The sequence below is a fragment of the Schistocerca serialis genome, chromosome 8 (assembly GCF_023864345.2).
Source record: "Schistocerca serialis cubense isolate TAMUIC-IGC-003099 chromosome 8, iqSchSeri2.2, whole genome shotgun sequence".
Classification (NCBI taxonomy): domain Eukaryota; kingdom Metazoa; phylum Arthropoda; class Insecta; order Orthoptera; family Acrididae; genus Schistocerca; species Schistocerca serialis.
The window spans coordinates 433,304,228-433,320,051 of record NC_064645.1 but is presented as its reverse complement, the minus strand read 5'-3'; the positions used below and the strand labels follow the sequence as shown (position 1 = coordinate 433,320,051).

General features: G+C 40.6%; 1 protein-coding gene across 1 annotated transcript in view; it reads left to right on the top strand.

Moving 5' to 3' along the window:
• The window catches only part of LOC126416676 (uncharacterized), a 558,811-nt gene extending 543,343 nt beyond the window's left edge, over positions 1-15,468 (top strand). The window contains exon 11 of the mRNA XM_050084484.1: positions 14,722-15,468. Within this exon, the coding sequence (XP_049940441.1) occupies positions 14,722-14,830 (109 nt within the window). The 3' untranslated portion in view covers positions 14,831-15,468. The remainder of the gene's footprint in view (positions 1-14,721) is intronic.
• Positions 15,469-15,824: the final 356 nt, after the last annotated feature.

Here is a 15,824-nt window from a genome sequence, read left to right as displayed (position 1 = left end):
GACCTAGATGCACTCAATACACTTACACGATCACAATGCCACAAATACAGAATACATCACATACATTCAGCAACAGAAAGATTCACATTAAGCAAAAAGGAAGGAGGAAGGGGATTTATTAACATAAAAAACCTACATTATGGACAGGTAGACAATTTAAGAAAATTCTTTATAGAACGAACAGAAACTAGCAAAATACACAAAGCAATCACTCATATAAATACATCGGCTACGCCATTGCAATTTCATGACCACTTGTACAACCCTTTGTATCACATAACATCAACAGATATGAAGAAAGTAATTTGGAAAAAGAAAACACTACATGGCAAGCACGTGTATCATCTAACACAGCGACACATCGATCAAGACGCATCCGACACATGGCTAAGAAATGGTAATATATACAGTGAGACGGAAGGATTCCTGATTGCAATACAGGATCAAACAATAAACACCAGATATTACAGCAAGCATATTATTAAAGATCCCAATACCACAACAGATAAATGCAGACTTTGCAAACAACAAATAGAAACAGTAGATCACATCACAAGCAGATGTACAATACTAGCAAATACAGAATACACCAGAAGACATGACAATGTAGCAAAAATAATACACCAACAACTTGCCATACAACATAAATTAATAAAACAACACGTTCCCACATACAAGTATGCACCACAAAATGTACTGGAGAATGATGAATACGAATTATACTGGAACAGAACCATTATAACAGATAAAACAACACCACATAACAAACCTGACATCATACTCACCAATAAAAAGAAGAAATTAACACAATTAATCGATATATCCATACCCAATACAACAAATATACAGAAGAAAACAGGAGAAAAAAATTGAAAAATACATCCAACTGGCTGAGGAAGTCAAGGACATGTGGCATCAGGATAAAGTTGACATTGTACCAATTATACTATCAACTACAGGAGTCATACCACACAATATCCACCAGTACATCAACACAATACAGCTACATCCAAACGTATATATACAACTACAGAAATCTGTAATTATTGATACATGTTCAATTACCCGAAAGTTCATAAATGCAATGTAACATATATCGTACAGTTAAAAGGAAGTCACGCTTGATCAAGGTCCGCGTCACTTTCCATTTTTAACCAGACATAACATCTGAGAAAGGAAAGAAATAATAATAATAATAATAATAATGCATTGAGATACGCAGTGAACAGCATGCGGTTACCAGACTCAGTGTTGACAGGTATAATTAGTGGGACCATGGTGATAACACATACAAACAGTAACCGATTTTGGACGTCATTCACAAAGCACGTTGCTTTGTCCTACTGGGAACGTGAGGCCCTAACGAAATCTAATGGACCTGAACGAGGCTTGAATAATAGTTGGTACTAACCTATGGGACCATTAGAGGAGGGTACAAAGAAAATAGTTTTCATGTCTAGTAGATGAAGTGTTGAAAATAGATTCATGCCCACGACGTGGAAAGGGTGTTCTTCAAAGCTGACCTATCTTCCATTTCTACGATTGTAGTACGTTAAGTGCAAATTTTTTCTAGAGGACATGCTTCGATCACTGTTGACGATTAAGATGCCAGACACCGTGCCTCCTGGACTAAATTTGCCAAATAAAAAGCGTATGCCTCAACCCAGGATCGAACCATCGGCTCCCTGCACGCTAAACCAAAACTCTATCCACTGCACTAACTGTACAGCACAATGTGTATGTGCTGACAAAGGTAGTAACCATACGTATGGTTACAGTGTTCCCACTCTTTAACGTCCTTTTTCTGCCGGATGTACTCGCCGGATGAAATTTTGTGAGAGACATTTCTTTACCGCTGGCATGTGAGGAGTCGCACTGCGAAGCCCGAGTGTGCGAATTTCGCTTCACCATGTATGTACACTACTAGCCATTAAAATTGCTACACCACGAAGATGACGTGCTACAGTTGCGAAATTTAACCAACAGGAAGAAGATGCTGTGCTATATAGAAACAATTAGCTTTTCAGAGCATTCACACAAGGTTGGCACTGGTAGCGAAACCTACAACGTGCTGACATGGGGAAAGTTTCCAACCGATTTCTCATGCACAAACAGCAGTTCACTGGTGTTGCCTGGTGAAACGTTGTTGTGATGTGTCGTGTAAGGAGGAGAAATGCATACCATCACGTGTATCGTGACATTGCTGCTCGCGTTGGTCGATATCTAATGAGTGTTAGCAGAATATGGAATCGGTGGGTTCAGGAGGGTAATACAGAACGCTGTGCTGGATCCCAACGGCCTCGTATCACTAGTAGTCGAGATGAGAGGCATCTTATCCGCATGACTGTTACGGATCGTGCAGCCACGTCTCGATCCCTGAGTCAACAGATGGGGACGTTAGCATGATAACAACCATCTGCATGAACAGTTCGACGACGTTTGCAGCAGCATGGACTATCAGCTCGGAGACAATGGCTGTGGTTACCCTTGACACTGCATCACAGACAGGAGCGCCTGCGATGGTGTACTCAATGAGCCTGGGTGCATGAATGGCAAAACGTCATTTTTTCGGATGAATCCAGGTTCTGTTTACAGCATCATGATGGTCGCATCCATATTTGGCGACATCACTGTGAACGCACATTGGAAGCATGTATTCGTCATCGCCATACTGGCGTATCACCCGACGTGATAGTATGGGGTGCCATTGGTTACATGTCTCGGTCACCTCTTGTTCGCATTGACGGCACTTTGAACAGTGGAGGTTACATTTCAGATGTGTTACGACCCGTGGTTCTACCCTTAATTAGATCCCTGTGAAACCCTACATTTCAGCAGGATAATGCACAACCGTATGTTGCAGGTCCTCACACACTGGATGACCTCAGGGAGGTATCTGTCAAATAGTGGAACAGGCTTGAGCAGTAACAGCTCAACCACCTTGTGGGCAGCATGCCAAACGCACTAGAATGCGTGGTGGGGAGTGACATGTAGTTAGCAAACTGGAGATAAACATTAAAAGAAAATTACGTCACAGTATCAGAAAAATCACTTCCTCATCAACAGTGTAATCATGGGTGTGTATGGATGCATCCATCTGTCACCCTTGTTTCATGGCGAAATGGTGTGCTATCCGTCAGATGGTCCAAAATCTGTGATATGTGGACAATTTAAGAGTGGATGGTTGTGGATGAAGCAGTAAAATGCATCTCCTGAGTGCAATCCTGGCATATTCTATTGGATTTAAAGCAGACAGTCCTGATAATCAATTTCAAATAGGGGATGTCTTGACCCGAGAGAAATTCAGCCATCAGCGCATTTGTTTGTGAATGGGCATTACTGCTCATAATGAGGAAGTCTGGATGAACTGGAAAATTGCAGAAAGTACTTGCAATACTTCATTATCGAACCAGGTGATACAGTGAGGAAGACGGGGACTCATATTCTGGAGGAACAGGGTTCAAATCACTGTCTGGCCATTTACTTCTGGATTTTATTTGGTTTCCCTAAATTGGTTAAGGTAAATGTTAGGGTGTTTCCTTTCAGAAGGAAACGGTATATTTCCTACTGAATCCTACTGTGTGCTCCTCCTCTAGTAACTTTATTGCCAATGGTATGTTAAACTCAGAACTTCCTTCATTCCTTCATTTAATTACTCGTCTCTGTGTCACTGAGTGTTAACAGAATTCTCAGACCATGAATGAAAATGTAAGCTCCAAATACCCTTCCATCCTCATGACTTCTCAAACTCCACCACACACAGTTCCTTCCATTATGCTCCTGGTGCCACTTTACATCACGATGCCTCGTCAGACCACACTCCAAATGGTCTCCTTCAATTGTGCTGCTGTGACTGTACTGGCTGCAACTATACACAATAATCAGCCAGAACATTATGATCACCAACCTACTATTGATATAAGCCCATCCAGGTGATAGCAGCGTCACCTGGTGGGGAATGACTGTTAGTCAGACACACACATGGTGCATGTTGTATCAGTGAGTGTGCTGTCCATGTGTAGAATGGGGAAAGCGCACAATCTGTCTCAGTTTGACTGAGGGCAGATAGTGATGGCCTAGAGGCTCAGCAAGAGCATTTCAGAAACTGCAAAACTTGTCAGGTGTTCAAGGAATGTTGTGGTATCTTCAACATGTAGGTAGCAAAAACAAGGTGAAACGCTGTCCAGATATATTGGGGTTGGGTAGCCACCCATCGCTATAGATGTCAGGCATTGTAGGCTGAGCAGACTGGTAAAACACAGCAGGTGGCTAACTGTGGCAGAACTAACATCAACTTTATTGCTGGGCAGAGTACACGTGAGTATGAACACACAGTGTGCCAAACACTCCTAACAACGGACCTTAACAGTCGATGACCCATGCATGTGCCAACATTAACACCACAACATTGGCAACTACGATTGAAATGGGCAGTGACCATCAGCAGTGAATGTTGGTGCAGTGACAAAGCATTGCATTGTCTGATGAATCCCAATACTTCTTCATCATGCTGATGAGAATGCACAAATCTACAATCTTGCAAGGGAAAGCTCCTTGACACTTGTACTGTGGGACAGAGACAACCTGGTGGGAGCTCCGTTATGCTCTGGAGAACATTCACGTGGACATCCACGGGTCCTGTGGAGCTCTTGCAAGGAACCATGACAGCCAAGGACTATCATACACTGGGTGCAGAGCAGAAACATGATCGTCAAGTTTCCCAATGGCAGTGGCATTTTTCAACAAGATAATGCGCGATCTCATAAGGCCAGAGTGTGATGGACTAGTCCGAGGAACACAGTGGTGAGTTCCAATTGATGTGCTGGCCCCACAGTACGCCAGATCTGAACCCAATTGAACACATCTGAGATGTGCCTGAACGTGGCATCAGAGCTCATTGCCCCCTCACCGGAATTTATGGGAATTAGTGGACTAGGGTGTGCAGATGTGGTGCCAACTATCTCCAGCGACCTACATCTACATCTACATCCATTCTCCGCAAGCCACCTGACGGTGTGTGGCGGAGGGTACCTTGAGTACCTCTATCGGTTCTCCCTTCTATTCCAGTCTCGTATTGTTCGTGGAAAGAAGGATTGTCGGTATGCCTCTGTGTGGGCTCTAATCTCTCTGATTTTATCCTCATGGTCTCTTCGCGAGATATACGAAGGAGGGTGCAATATACTGCTTGACTGCTCGGTGAAGGTTTGTTCTCGAAACTTTAACAAAAGCCCGTACCGAGCTACTGAGCGTCTCTCCTGCAGAGTCTTCCACTGGAGTTTATCTATCATTTCTGTAAGGCTTTCGCGATTACTAAATGATCCTGTAATGAAGCACACTGCTCGACGTTGGATCTTCTCTATCTCTTCTATCAACCCTATCTGGTACGGATCCCACATTGCTGAGCAGTATTCAAGCAGTGGGCGAACAAGCATACTGTAACCTACTTCCTTTGTTTTCGGATTGCATTTCCTTAGGATTCTTCCAATGAATCTCAGTCTGGCATCTGCTTTACCGACGATCAACTTTATATGATCATTCCATTTTAAATCACTTCTAATGTGTACTCCCAGATAATTTATGGAATTAACTGCTCCAGTTGCTGATCTGCTATACTGTAGCTAAATGATTAGGGATCTTTCTTTCTTTGTATTCGCAGCACATTACACTTGTCTACATTGAGATTCAATTGCCATTCCCTACACCATGTGTCAATTCGCTGCAGATCCTCCTGCATTTCAGTACAATTTTACAATGTTACAACCTCTCTATATACCACAGCATCATCCACAAAAAGCCTCAGTGAACTTCCGATGTCATCCACAAGGTCATTTATGTATATTGTGAATAGCAACGGTCCTACGACACTCCCCTGAAGCATACCTGAAATCACTCTTACTTCGGAAGACTTCTCTCCATTGAGAATGACATGCTGTGCTCTGTTATCTAGGAACTCTTCAATCCAATCGTACAATTGGTCTGATAGTCTCTTTGCTTCCATGCCACAATGCATCACCACTGTTATCTGCAGCAAAGGTGGACGTATGGGCTATTAGGTAGGTGGTCGTAATGATCTGGACGATCAGTGTTCATCCAAATAAATATGCAAGGAGGAAAATTTTGCAAGTAGGATGCATGTGTGAAGAGCACAAACTCAACCCTCCTCTGTAGTGCTGAGAAAAAACGTACTGCTGGACCTTTCTTTGTCCCTGACAGATGACTGGTAATTCTGAGGCAGCTGTAAGTTTTGCAGACAGTGTTCTTGCACTTACTGTTATCTAGCTGTCTTGTGGAGCTGTCACTCGTGGTCGATCATCTACTGACATATACTGAGCATTTCCCCGACTCTCGAAATCGTCGCCAAAACCTTGATAAAAATGCCTCGTGTTTATGGCACATTTCACAGTTCTGAGACCTTGGTACGTCTCTGATCTGTTGTAAGGTTTCTGAGAATTCTACCTCGCAAAACAGGATCCAAATGGCATTGCTAGGTGATTGTGACTTAAGCTTTACCAAGAGACTATTATTTTGACATGAGTAGAGCAGACACAGTTGAGACATTATGGCTCAACCACACTTCTTTCATTGTCTTTGGATCATGTATCCATCTAAAGAACTTCTTTCTGTCTGTGTGGAAATTTTGACAATCTGTTGCAATGATTGTCTGTCTTCTCTCCTTTTAATTTTTTGGACAGTGGTATACTGACTTGAAAAAAAATTGCATTCCAAAAAATAATTAATGTTGAGTACTGAAAATTCTGGAATACTTTTGTCTAGGTAACACATTTAAGTGATTAACATTGCAGTATCCCTGGCTAACATAATTACAGGATAAGCCATTGCAAATCTGAAATGCTGCTACATAAAAAAATTGGTGAACCCACCAGAATGTTGAATGCAATGCATGCATTGTGTTGTACAGGTGTCAGACGACAGTTTGTGGGATGGACTTCCGTGCGTGCTGCATTTGCTCGGTTAGTAAAGGGGCAGTTAATGGTGGCTGTGGATGATGTTGAAGTTGTCATCCATTTATATCCCGTATGTGCTCAATTGGAGACAGATCTGGTGATCGAGCAGACCATCTACATTTACATCTGCATCTACATGATTACTCTGCAATTCACATTTAAGTGCTTGACAGAGGGTTCATCGAACCACAATCATACTATCTCTCTACCATTCCACTCCCGAACAGCGCGCGGGAAAAACGAACACCTAAACCTTTCTGTTCGAGCTCTGATTTCTCTTATTTTATTTTGATGATCATTCCTACCTATGTAGGTTGGGTTCAACAAAATATTTTCGCATTCAGAAGAGAAAGTTAGTGACGGAAATTTTGTAAATAGATCTCGCCGCGACGAAAAACGTCTTTGCTTTAATGACTTCCATCCCAACTCGCGTATTATATGTGCCACACTCTGTCCCCTATTACGTGATAATACAAAATGAGCTGCCCTTTTTTGCACCCTTTCGATGTCCTCCGTCAATCCCACCTGGAAAGGATCCCACACCGCACAGCAATATTCTAACAGAGGACGAACGAGTGTAGTGTAAGCTGTCTCTTTAGTGGACTTGTAGCATCTTCTAAGTGTCCTGCCAATTAAACGCAACCTCTGGCTCGCCTTCCACACAATATTATCTATTTGGTCTTTCCAACTGAAGTTGTTCGTAATTTTAACATCCAGGTACTTGTTGAATTGACAGCCTTGAGAATTGTACTATTTATCGAGTAATCGAATTCCAACAGATTTCTTTTGGAATTCATGTGGATCACCTCACACCTTTCGTTATTTAGCGTCAACTGCCACCTGCCACACCATACAGCAATCTTTTCTAAATCGCTTTGCAACTGATACTGGTCTTCGGATGACCTTACTAGACGGTAAATTACAGCATCATCAGCGAACAACCTAAGAGAACTGCTCAGATTGTCACCCAGGTCATTTATATAGTTCAGGAACAGCAGAGGTCCCAAGACGCTTCCCTGGGGAACACCTGATATCATTTCAGTTTTACTCGATGATTTGCCGTCTATTACTACGAACTGCGACCTTCCTGACAGGAAATTACGAATCCAGTCCCAAAACTGAGACAATACCCCATAGGCCCGCAGCTTGATTAGAAGTCGCTTGTGAGGAACGGTGTCAAAAGCTTTCCGGAAATCTAGAAATACGGAATCAACTTGAGAACCCCTGTCGATAGCGGCCATTACTTCGTGCGAATAAAGAGCTAGCTGCTTTGCACAAGAACGATGTTTTCTGAAACCATGCTGATTACGTATCAATAAATCATTCCCTTCGAGGTGATTCATGATGTTTGAATACAGTATATGTTCCAAAACCCTACTGCAAACCGACGTCAGTGATATAGGTCTGTAGTTCGATGGATTACTCCTGCTACCCTTCTTAAACACTGGTGCGACCTGCGCAATTTTCCGATCTGTAGGTACAGATCTATCGGTGAGCGAGGGGTTGTATATGATTACTAAGTAGGGAGCTATTGTATCAGCGTAATCTGAAAGGAACCTAATCGCTATACAATCTGGACCTGAAGACTTGCCCGTATCAAGTGATTTGAGTTGCTTCGCAACCCCTATGTTATCTACTTCTAAGAAACTCATGCTAGCAGCTGTTTGTGTTTCAAATTCTGGAATATTCCATTCGTCTTCCCTGGCGAAGGAATTTCGGAAAACTGCGTTCAATAACTCCGCTTTAGAAACATGTTGACACTCTGTAGAGCATGTTAGTTTGTGAGCTAGCATTATCCTGTTGGCAAACTTCCCCTGGAAAGCTGTTCACGAATGGCAGCACAACAGGTCGGATCATCAGATTAACAAGTCAAGGTGCATGGGATAACCACGAGAAAGTTCCTGCTGTCCTATGACATCACACCCGAGACTGTAACTCCAGGAGTATGTCCAGTGATCTAGCATCGCAGACAGGTTGGATGCAAGCCCTCGGCTGGCCTCCTCCTAACAAACACACAGCCATCACTTGCACTGAGGCAGATTAGATTAGATTAGATTAGATTTACTTTCATTCCAATTGATCCGTAGTGAGGAGGTCCTCCAGGATGTGGAACATGTCAGAAAAACAACAATACATGACAAATATTTAAACTAAAACAAATAAGCTAATGTACCATTCCACAGGTCCCAAGTGGAATGATCGTCATTTTTTAATGAACACTAAGAGTCATTTTACAAATACTATTGCACTGAATTTAAAATAAAAAAGTTTTATATTTATTTATAAGGTAAGAAACATGTAATACAACTACTGTAATACTTATTTACAATGAACACATTACTGCACTGAAATGGTGCAGAAGTTAGATTATACTTACACACACACACACACACACACACAAATTTTCAGTGAACACATTACTGCACTGAAATTGTGCAGAAGTTATGTTGTACTTATATACAAATCAGTTGGTTTTCCTCAGAAATTCATCAATGGAGTAGAAGGAGTTGGCCACCAATAAATCCTTTAGGCTTCTCTTAAACTGAATTTCATTGGTTGTTAAGCTTTTTATGGCTGCTGGCAAGTTATTGAAAATGTGTGTTCCTGAATAATGCACACCTTTTTGTACAAGACTAAGTGACTTTAAATCCTTGTGAAGATTATTCTTATTTCTAGTATTGATTCCATGAATTGAGCTGTTGGTTTGAAAAAGTGATATATTTTTAATGACAAATTTCATTAAGGAATAAATATATTGGGAAGCTGTAGTTAGTATCCCTAGTTCCCTAAACAGGCTTCTGCAGGATGTTCTTGAGTTCACACCACATATAATTCTTACTGCACGTTTTTGTGCCCGGAAAACTTTAGCTTGGCTTGATGAATTACCCCAGAAAATAATCCCATATGACATTATGGAATGAAAGTAAGCATAGTATGCCAGCTTTTTCATTTTTATATCCCCTATGTCTGACAAAATTCGCATTGCAAACAGAGATTTGTTAAGACGCTTCAGCAGTTCTGTGGTGTGCTCCTCCCAGTTGAATTTATTATCAAGCTGTAATCCCAAGAATTTAACAACGTCCACTTCTTCTATCTTCTTGTCATCATATGTTAGACATATACTCTTGGGACACCCCTTACAAGTTCTGAACTGCATGTAGTGTGTTTTTTCAAAGTTTAGTGACAAAGAATTGGCTAGGAACCAGTGATTAATGTCTACAAATATTTTATTGGCTGATCTTTCTAAGACTACACTTGATTTGCTATTTATTGCAATGTTTGTATCATCAGCAAACAAAACAAACTTGGCATCTGGTAATGTTACTGATGAAAGGTCATTGATATACACAAGAAAAAGTAAGGGCCCCAAAATGGAACCTTGTGGGACCCCACATGTAATTAGTTCCCAGTTGGATGATGCCTGATAGCTTGATACATGTCTCTTTCCTAATAACACCCTTTGTTTCCTGCCAGAGATATAAGATTTGAACCATTTTGCAGCATTTCCTGTTACACTATAATATTCTAGTTTACTTAAAAGGATATTGTGATTTACACAGTCAAATGCCTTTGACAGATCACAAAATATACCAGTTGCCTGCAATTTTTTGTCTAATGAATTAAGTACATTTTCACTGTAAGTGTAGATAGCCTTCTCAATATCAGAACCTTTTAGAAATCCAAACTGTGACTTTGACAGTATGTTATTTGAGATAAGATGGTTATAAAGACGACTGTACATTACTTTTTCGAAAATTTTTGAGAATGCTGGCAACAGTGAAATTGGACGGAAATTTGATGCTATTTCTTTATCTCCCTTCTTAAACAGTGGCTTAACTTCAGCATATTTCAGCCATTCGGGAAATATTCCACTGATAAACGACTGGTTACACAGATAGCTTAATATGTTACTTAGCTCAGAATCACATTCTTTAATTAACTTTGTTGATATTTCATCATACCCACTAGATGTTTTTGATTTTAAAGATTTTATGATGGACATTATTTCTGTTGGGGTAGTGAGGGTCAAATTCATATTATGGAAGTTACTTGAAATGTCTGGTCTAAGGTAATCCATAGCAGCATCTACCGAACCTGACAACCCCATCTTTTCAGTAACAGTTATAAAATGTTTGTTAAAAAGTTCTGCAACACTATACACATCTGTCACCAATGCATCATTTACTCTTAATGCTATTTGTTCCTCTTCATGTCTGGTTCTACCGGCCTCCTCCTTCACTATATCCCATATTGTCTTTATTTTGTTATCTGATATGACTATCTGTTCCTTGTAATATATTTGCTTTGACATCCGTATTACAGTCTTTAATATTTTGCAGTATTTCTTATAATGTGCTATAGCATCAACATTGGAAATGTTTCGGATTGACAGATACAGTTTTCTTTTTGTTTTACAAGATACCCCTATTCCTCGAGTAATCCATGGCTTCTTTGTAGACTTTGCTCTAACCTTGGTAAGTTTTGGGGGAAAGCAGTGTTCAAATAAGGTAAGCACTTTATTAGCAAAAATGTTATATTTTTCATTCATGCCATGAGCACTGTAAACATCAGTCCAGTGAATGTCTCTGAGGAGTGTCCTAAAATAATCAATTTTTGGCTTACTGATTACCCTCTTGAGCTCAGATTTAACAGATTTTATATCCTGTTCAGTATTAACATTTAACAGAAGGAACTGCATGTCATGGTCTGAGAGGCCATTGACTATTGGTTTTGTAATATAATTTTGTTCATTTGACTTTTCTATAAAGATATTATCAATGGCTGTTTGTGAGCAAGTGGTTATCCTAGTGGGGAACTTTACTGTGGGAATTAAGTTGAATGATAGTGTTACTAACTCAAATAGGTTCTTATTGGGAGAGTCTTTAAGGAAATCTACATTGAAATCACCAGCAACCACTATTTCTTTGTTTTTGGTTGTTAAATGGGCCAGTACAGCTTCAAGGTGGTTTACAAACAGATTAAAGTTACCTGCAGGTGCTCGATATACACTTAATATTATGAAAGATTTTTTGTGAAAATCTAATTCTGTTGCACATGCTTCCATATGCTGTTCTAGGCAAAATTTATGAATGTCTATGTTCTTAAATTTATGACAGTTCCTGATGAATGTGGCAACTCCTCCTTTCTCCATTTCTGATCTACAATAGTGAGATGCTAACCTAAACCCTGTAACACTTAAAAGTTCTATACCAGTGGTCACATGATGTTCAGAGAGGCAGATTATGTCAGCTGGGTTTGAAGACTCTAATTCATCTATGCAGATAGTTAATTCATTAATTTTATTTCTCAGTCCTCGAATATTTTGATGCAATAAAGATAGCTGACATTTCACATTGACTGACTTAAAATTGGATGGAGTTAAAATATCTGCTGACAGTTGAAAATTCTTAACCAATGGCTGTTTATGTTGATGTAATAAGCTGGAATTATGTTTTTTGATTTCTTTCTCAAACTGAAGGTTTGTCTCAGTTCTAACCTCTCTCAAAATTTGTTTTCTTTCTGTCCTCCCTACCCTAAAAAAGGGTCTTTTCTGAATCCTATAACCACTGGTATTTTACCACTCATGACAGTGCCTCCCCCCTTTAACTTTCCTGCTATTTCCCCAGCCAATTTACCCTTCCCCTTCCTGTTGAGGTGAAGGCCATGCCTAGTATAATCCCACCTACTGACAGAATCAACATGAACCACACCAATGTGTGACCCCGCACCCGACATGAGCAGCCGTTCCAGCTCCAAATTAACTCTCTTGACAGAAGAGTTCAAATGAGGTCGGTCATGGCGCCCAAGAACAGATACAAACTCAACACTGGTATGCCTCGATGCTGATGCAATCTTCGCCAGGTCACACTCTATGCTGTACCCAGGATCTCTGTCAATACTGTTACCTGCCCCACCCACTATAACCACGGTGTCTTCCTTAGTGAAATCTTTGCAAAGTGATCCTAAATCCTCTGTCACCTGCTCCAGACCAGCACTAGGTTTAAAAAAATTGGTGACCTGGTATTCTGATCCTAGTTCATCCTGCAAGAGTTGGCCAACACCTCTTCCATGGGAACTACCTAACAACAACACTTTCTTTCTCTTTACTGATTTCCCTACATTCTTACTTTTCAATTTGCTGCTGAAAGTTTGTTGTGCCCTGTCTACACCTGTAACTGCTTGAGGCTCACCAGCTTCTAACTGAAGCAACAGGTCAAATCTATTTTCCACATTCACCATAAAGCTGTCAGACAAAGTTCTAGGCCTGTTCCTCCTGTTGCCTGTTGCCACTTCCCACCTCTCTTTACCCTTCTCCCTCCTTAACCTGTCAAGATCTCCCCTGGCCTTGTCTAACTCAGCCTGAAGGGCAGCAATTTTCCCCTCCTGTTCCAGTATCTTCCTATCTCTACTACAAATCCTACAAAACCACTGATGAGTCTCATTTACTTCCCCTATTCCCACGCCACTACAGTCACCCACATGGAAACAACTACAGCACCCATCACACCAAAGCCCCGACCTAACAATTCTACGGCAAGTCAAGCACTTTTCACTCATGATAAACGTAATAATTTATTAAGAATAAGTCAGTTAAATTACAGATAAACACGAAAATATGGTTACACAAATTTGGCCTATACGCAACTGTGTGTAAACAAAAACAAAAGTGCAAAGTTTCTGAAACAACAAGTTAAACTTTACGCTACTTTCCGGAAATGCTAGTTAAATAATGAAGAGGTACGCTAAGTTAAATTGCTGGAGAGAGCAAGGAACAACTAAATGAAATTCTATAGATTTGCTGCAGCAGAACGTAAACAGAAAATACGACTGTACGGTCTTTTCGCGTTTTCTGCTATATTACGTAATGAGAAATGAAACCTTTAATGGTACACTTAAACGGCACACTAATACACTTATTTACCACGTAATCAGTACTGATCTATGTGTTTTATAATCTAAAATAACTTATCTTTACGAGAACACCAAACCTCGCGCTTTCATCAGAAAACACAACAGACCTCCACCCTGCCCTCCAACAAGCTCTCACTCGACACCTCTAAACGTCACAAATTGCGGTGGTCTGGGGTCAGCTACAGGGTTTCTGGCTTGGAGCTGCGCTCAAAGTAACCAATTTGTAACAGTTTGTTGTGTCACTGTGGTGCCAACTGCTGCTCAGAATGGTGTTGCAACTACGGTGCGATGGGCCAGAGCTGTGTACCGAACACGATGTTCTTCCCTCTCGGTTGTGCCGTGTGGCTGTCCAGTGCCCAGTCTTCTTGCAACTGTACATTCTCACGACCGTAGCTGCCAGCAGTCGTGTACAGTGGCTACATTCCTGCCAGTCTCTCTGCAGTATCGCAGAAGGAATGACGAGCTTCAGCTTCTAGTAGCCCTGTTACTCGACCTTGTTGAAACTCGGTGAGGTGTCTTTGTCACCTTAAAGCTATTCTTGACTAATGTCAACTCACCACATCCAATCTCAAAGGTAACTTATGCTCATGACATTTGCAGTGTGTATTTAAAGCAAACCTGATTTGCATCCTCATAGTGGTGCTATTAGCGCCACTTTTATGCGACCAGAGCAAAATTTGAACAGACGTCATCTTTCAGATATATAAACAGGCCTGCCAATTTCCGTTTATCTCTTACAACTCTTTCTTGATGTTGTGAATTTTTTTCTGTCAGTGTATAATCCCTGTCTCTGGCTCTATGCTATTTTCTTACGGCACACGACATAAATGTCTTTGTATTCCAGGGAGACACATCCACCAGATGCCAATGACATCACCTATAGTCAGGAGCTACTGAATGACCGCCCTGAAGCAGACAACCTGTTCACGATACTGCGGGAGCTCACAGTGTGACAGGAGGTCGACAGGACAGCCTCAGCCAAAGTGCATCCCGTTTCTGGTGTTCGGCGACCTCCCTGTACTGCGACACAGCTGGTGGTGGTGCATCAGTCCTTTGTAGGATATCACATCGAGTCCCACTGTTGGACTTCAGACATTGAGCATGACACGCACATTGCTCTGGCCCAACATTCGTAAACCACTGCTTCCTGAACCCCGTATCTGTGTCAGCTTGAGGTGTGAAGGAGAGTGCTTCACTTACCTTGATATTTTGCATGTCCAGTACTATGAAAAAGTTAATCGTACATACAGATATGTTCTGAGCAACTACTATCAACGTATTTCTGATTGACCTCTCAGACACTTATCTTTAAGTTACTGAGTTTAATTTGTGTTCAATCAATTTCATACCTGATATAATATGTAACTGCTTCTCCCTCTGATGTTCATAAGTGTTTTTTTTCTATCATGGTGCTGTAAATGATTAATTCATGACACATGCATTTGGTTATCATGCAACACTGTTTTATAAATTTTATATAGTTGACATCTCATTTACGAAGCCTCAGTCACTCGTTTTGTATATGGTGCAAATATTTATGTTGTTTGTTAGCCATTTAATTTAATTTATTGTAGCCACTAAAATAATTACATTACAGACTTTTCATGTAGAATGATCTCATCCACATTACCTACATTTTAATACTTTTTAAATATATGTACTACATTTTTTAAAGAAATTCTGTCTGTCAATTTTATTTTGCTGAGATTCATTTGGTTCTAAGTATAGCTGCAGCATGAAAATACTGAACAAATAGTAATTATAAGAAATATTGCATCTTGGGCTGTTGAATCAAAGATAAGAACCTTAAAAACAAGTTATACCTTAATTGACCTTGAAAGGAGTAATTTGACATAATCTAAAGTAATCTATGGATTACAAAGGTTGACTGAAAAGTTTGGCTACAGCTTATTGTATAAATGAAACAGAAGGAAAGGGAATACACTT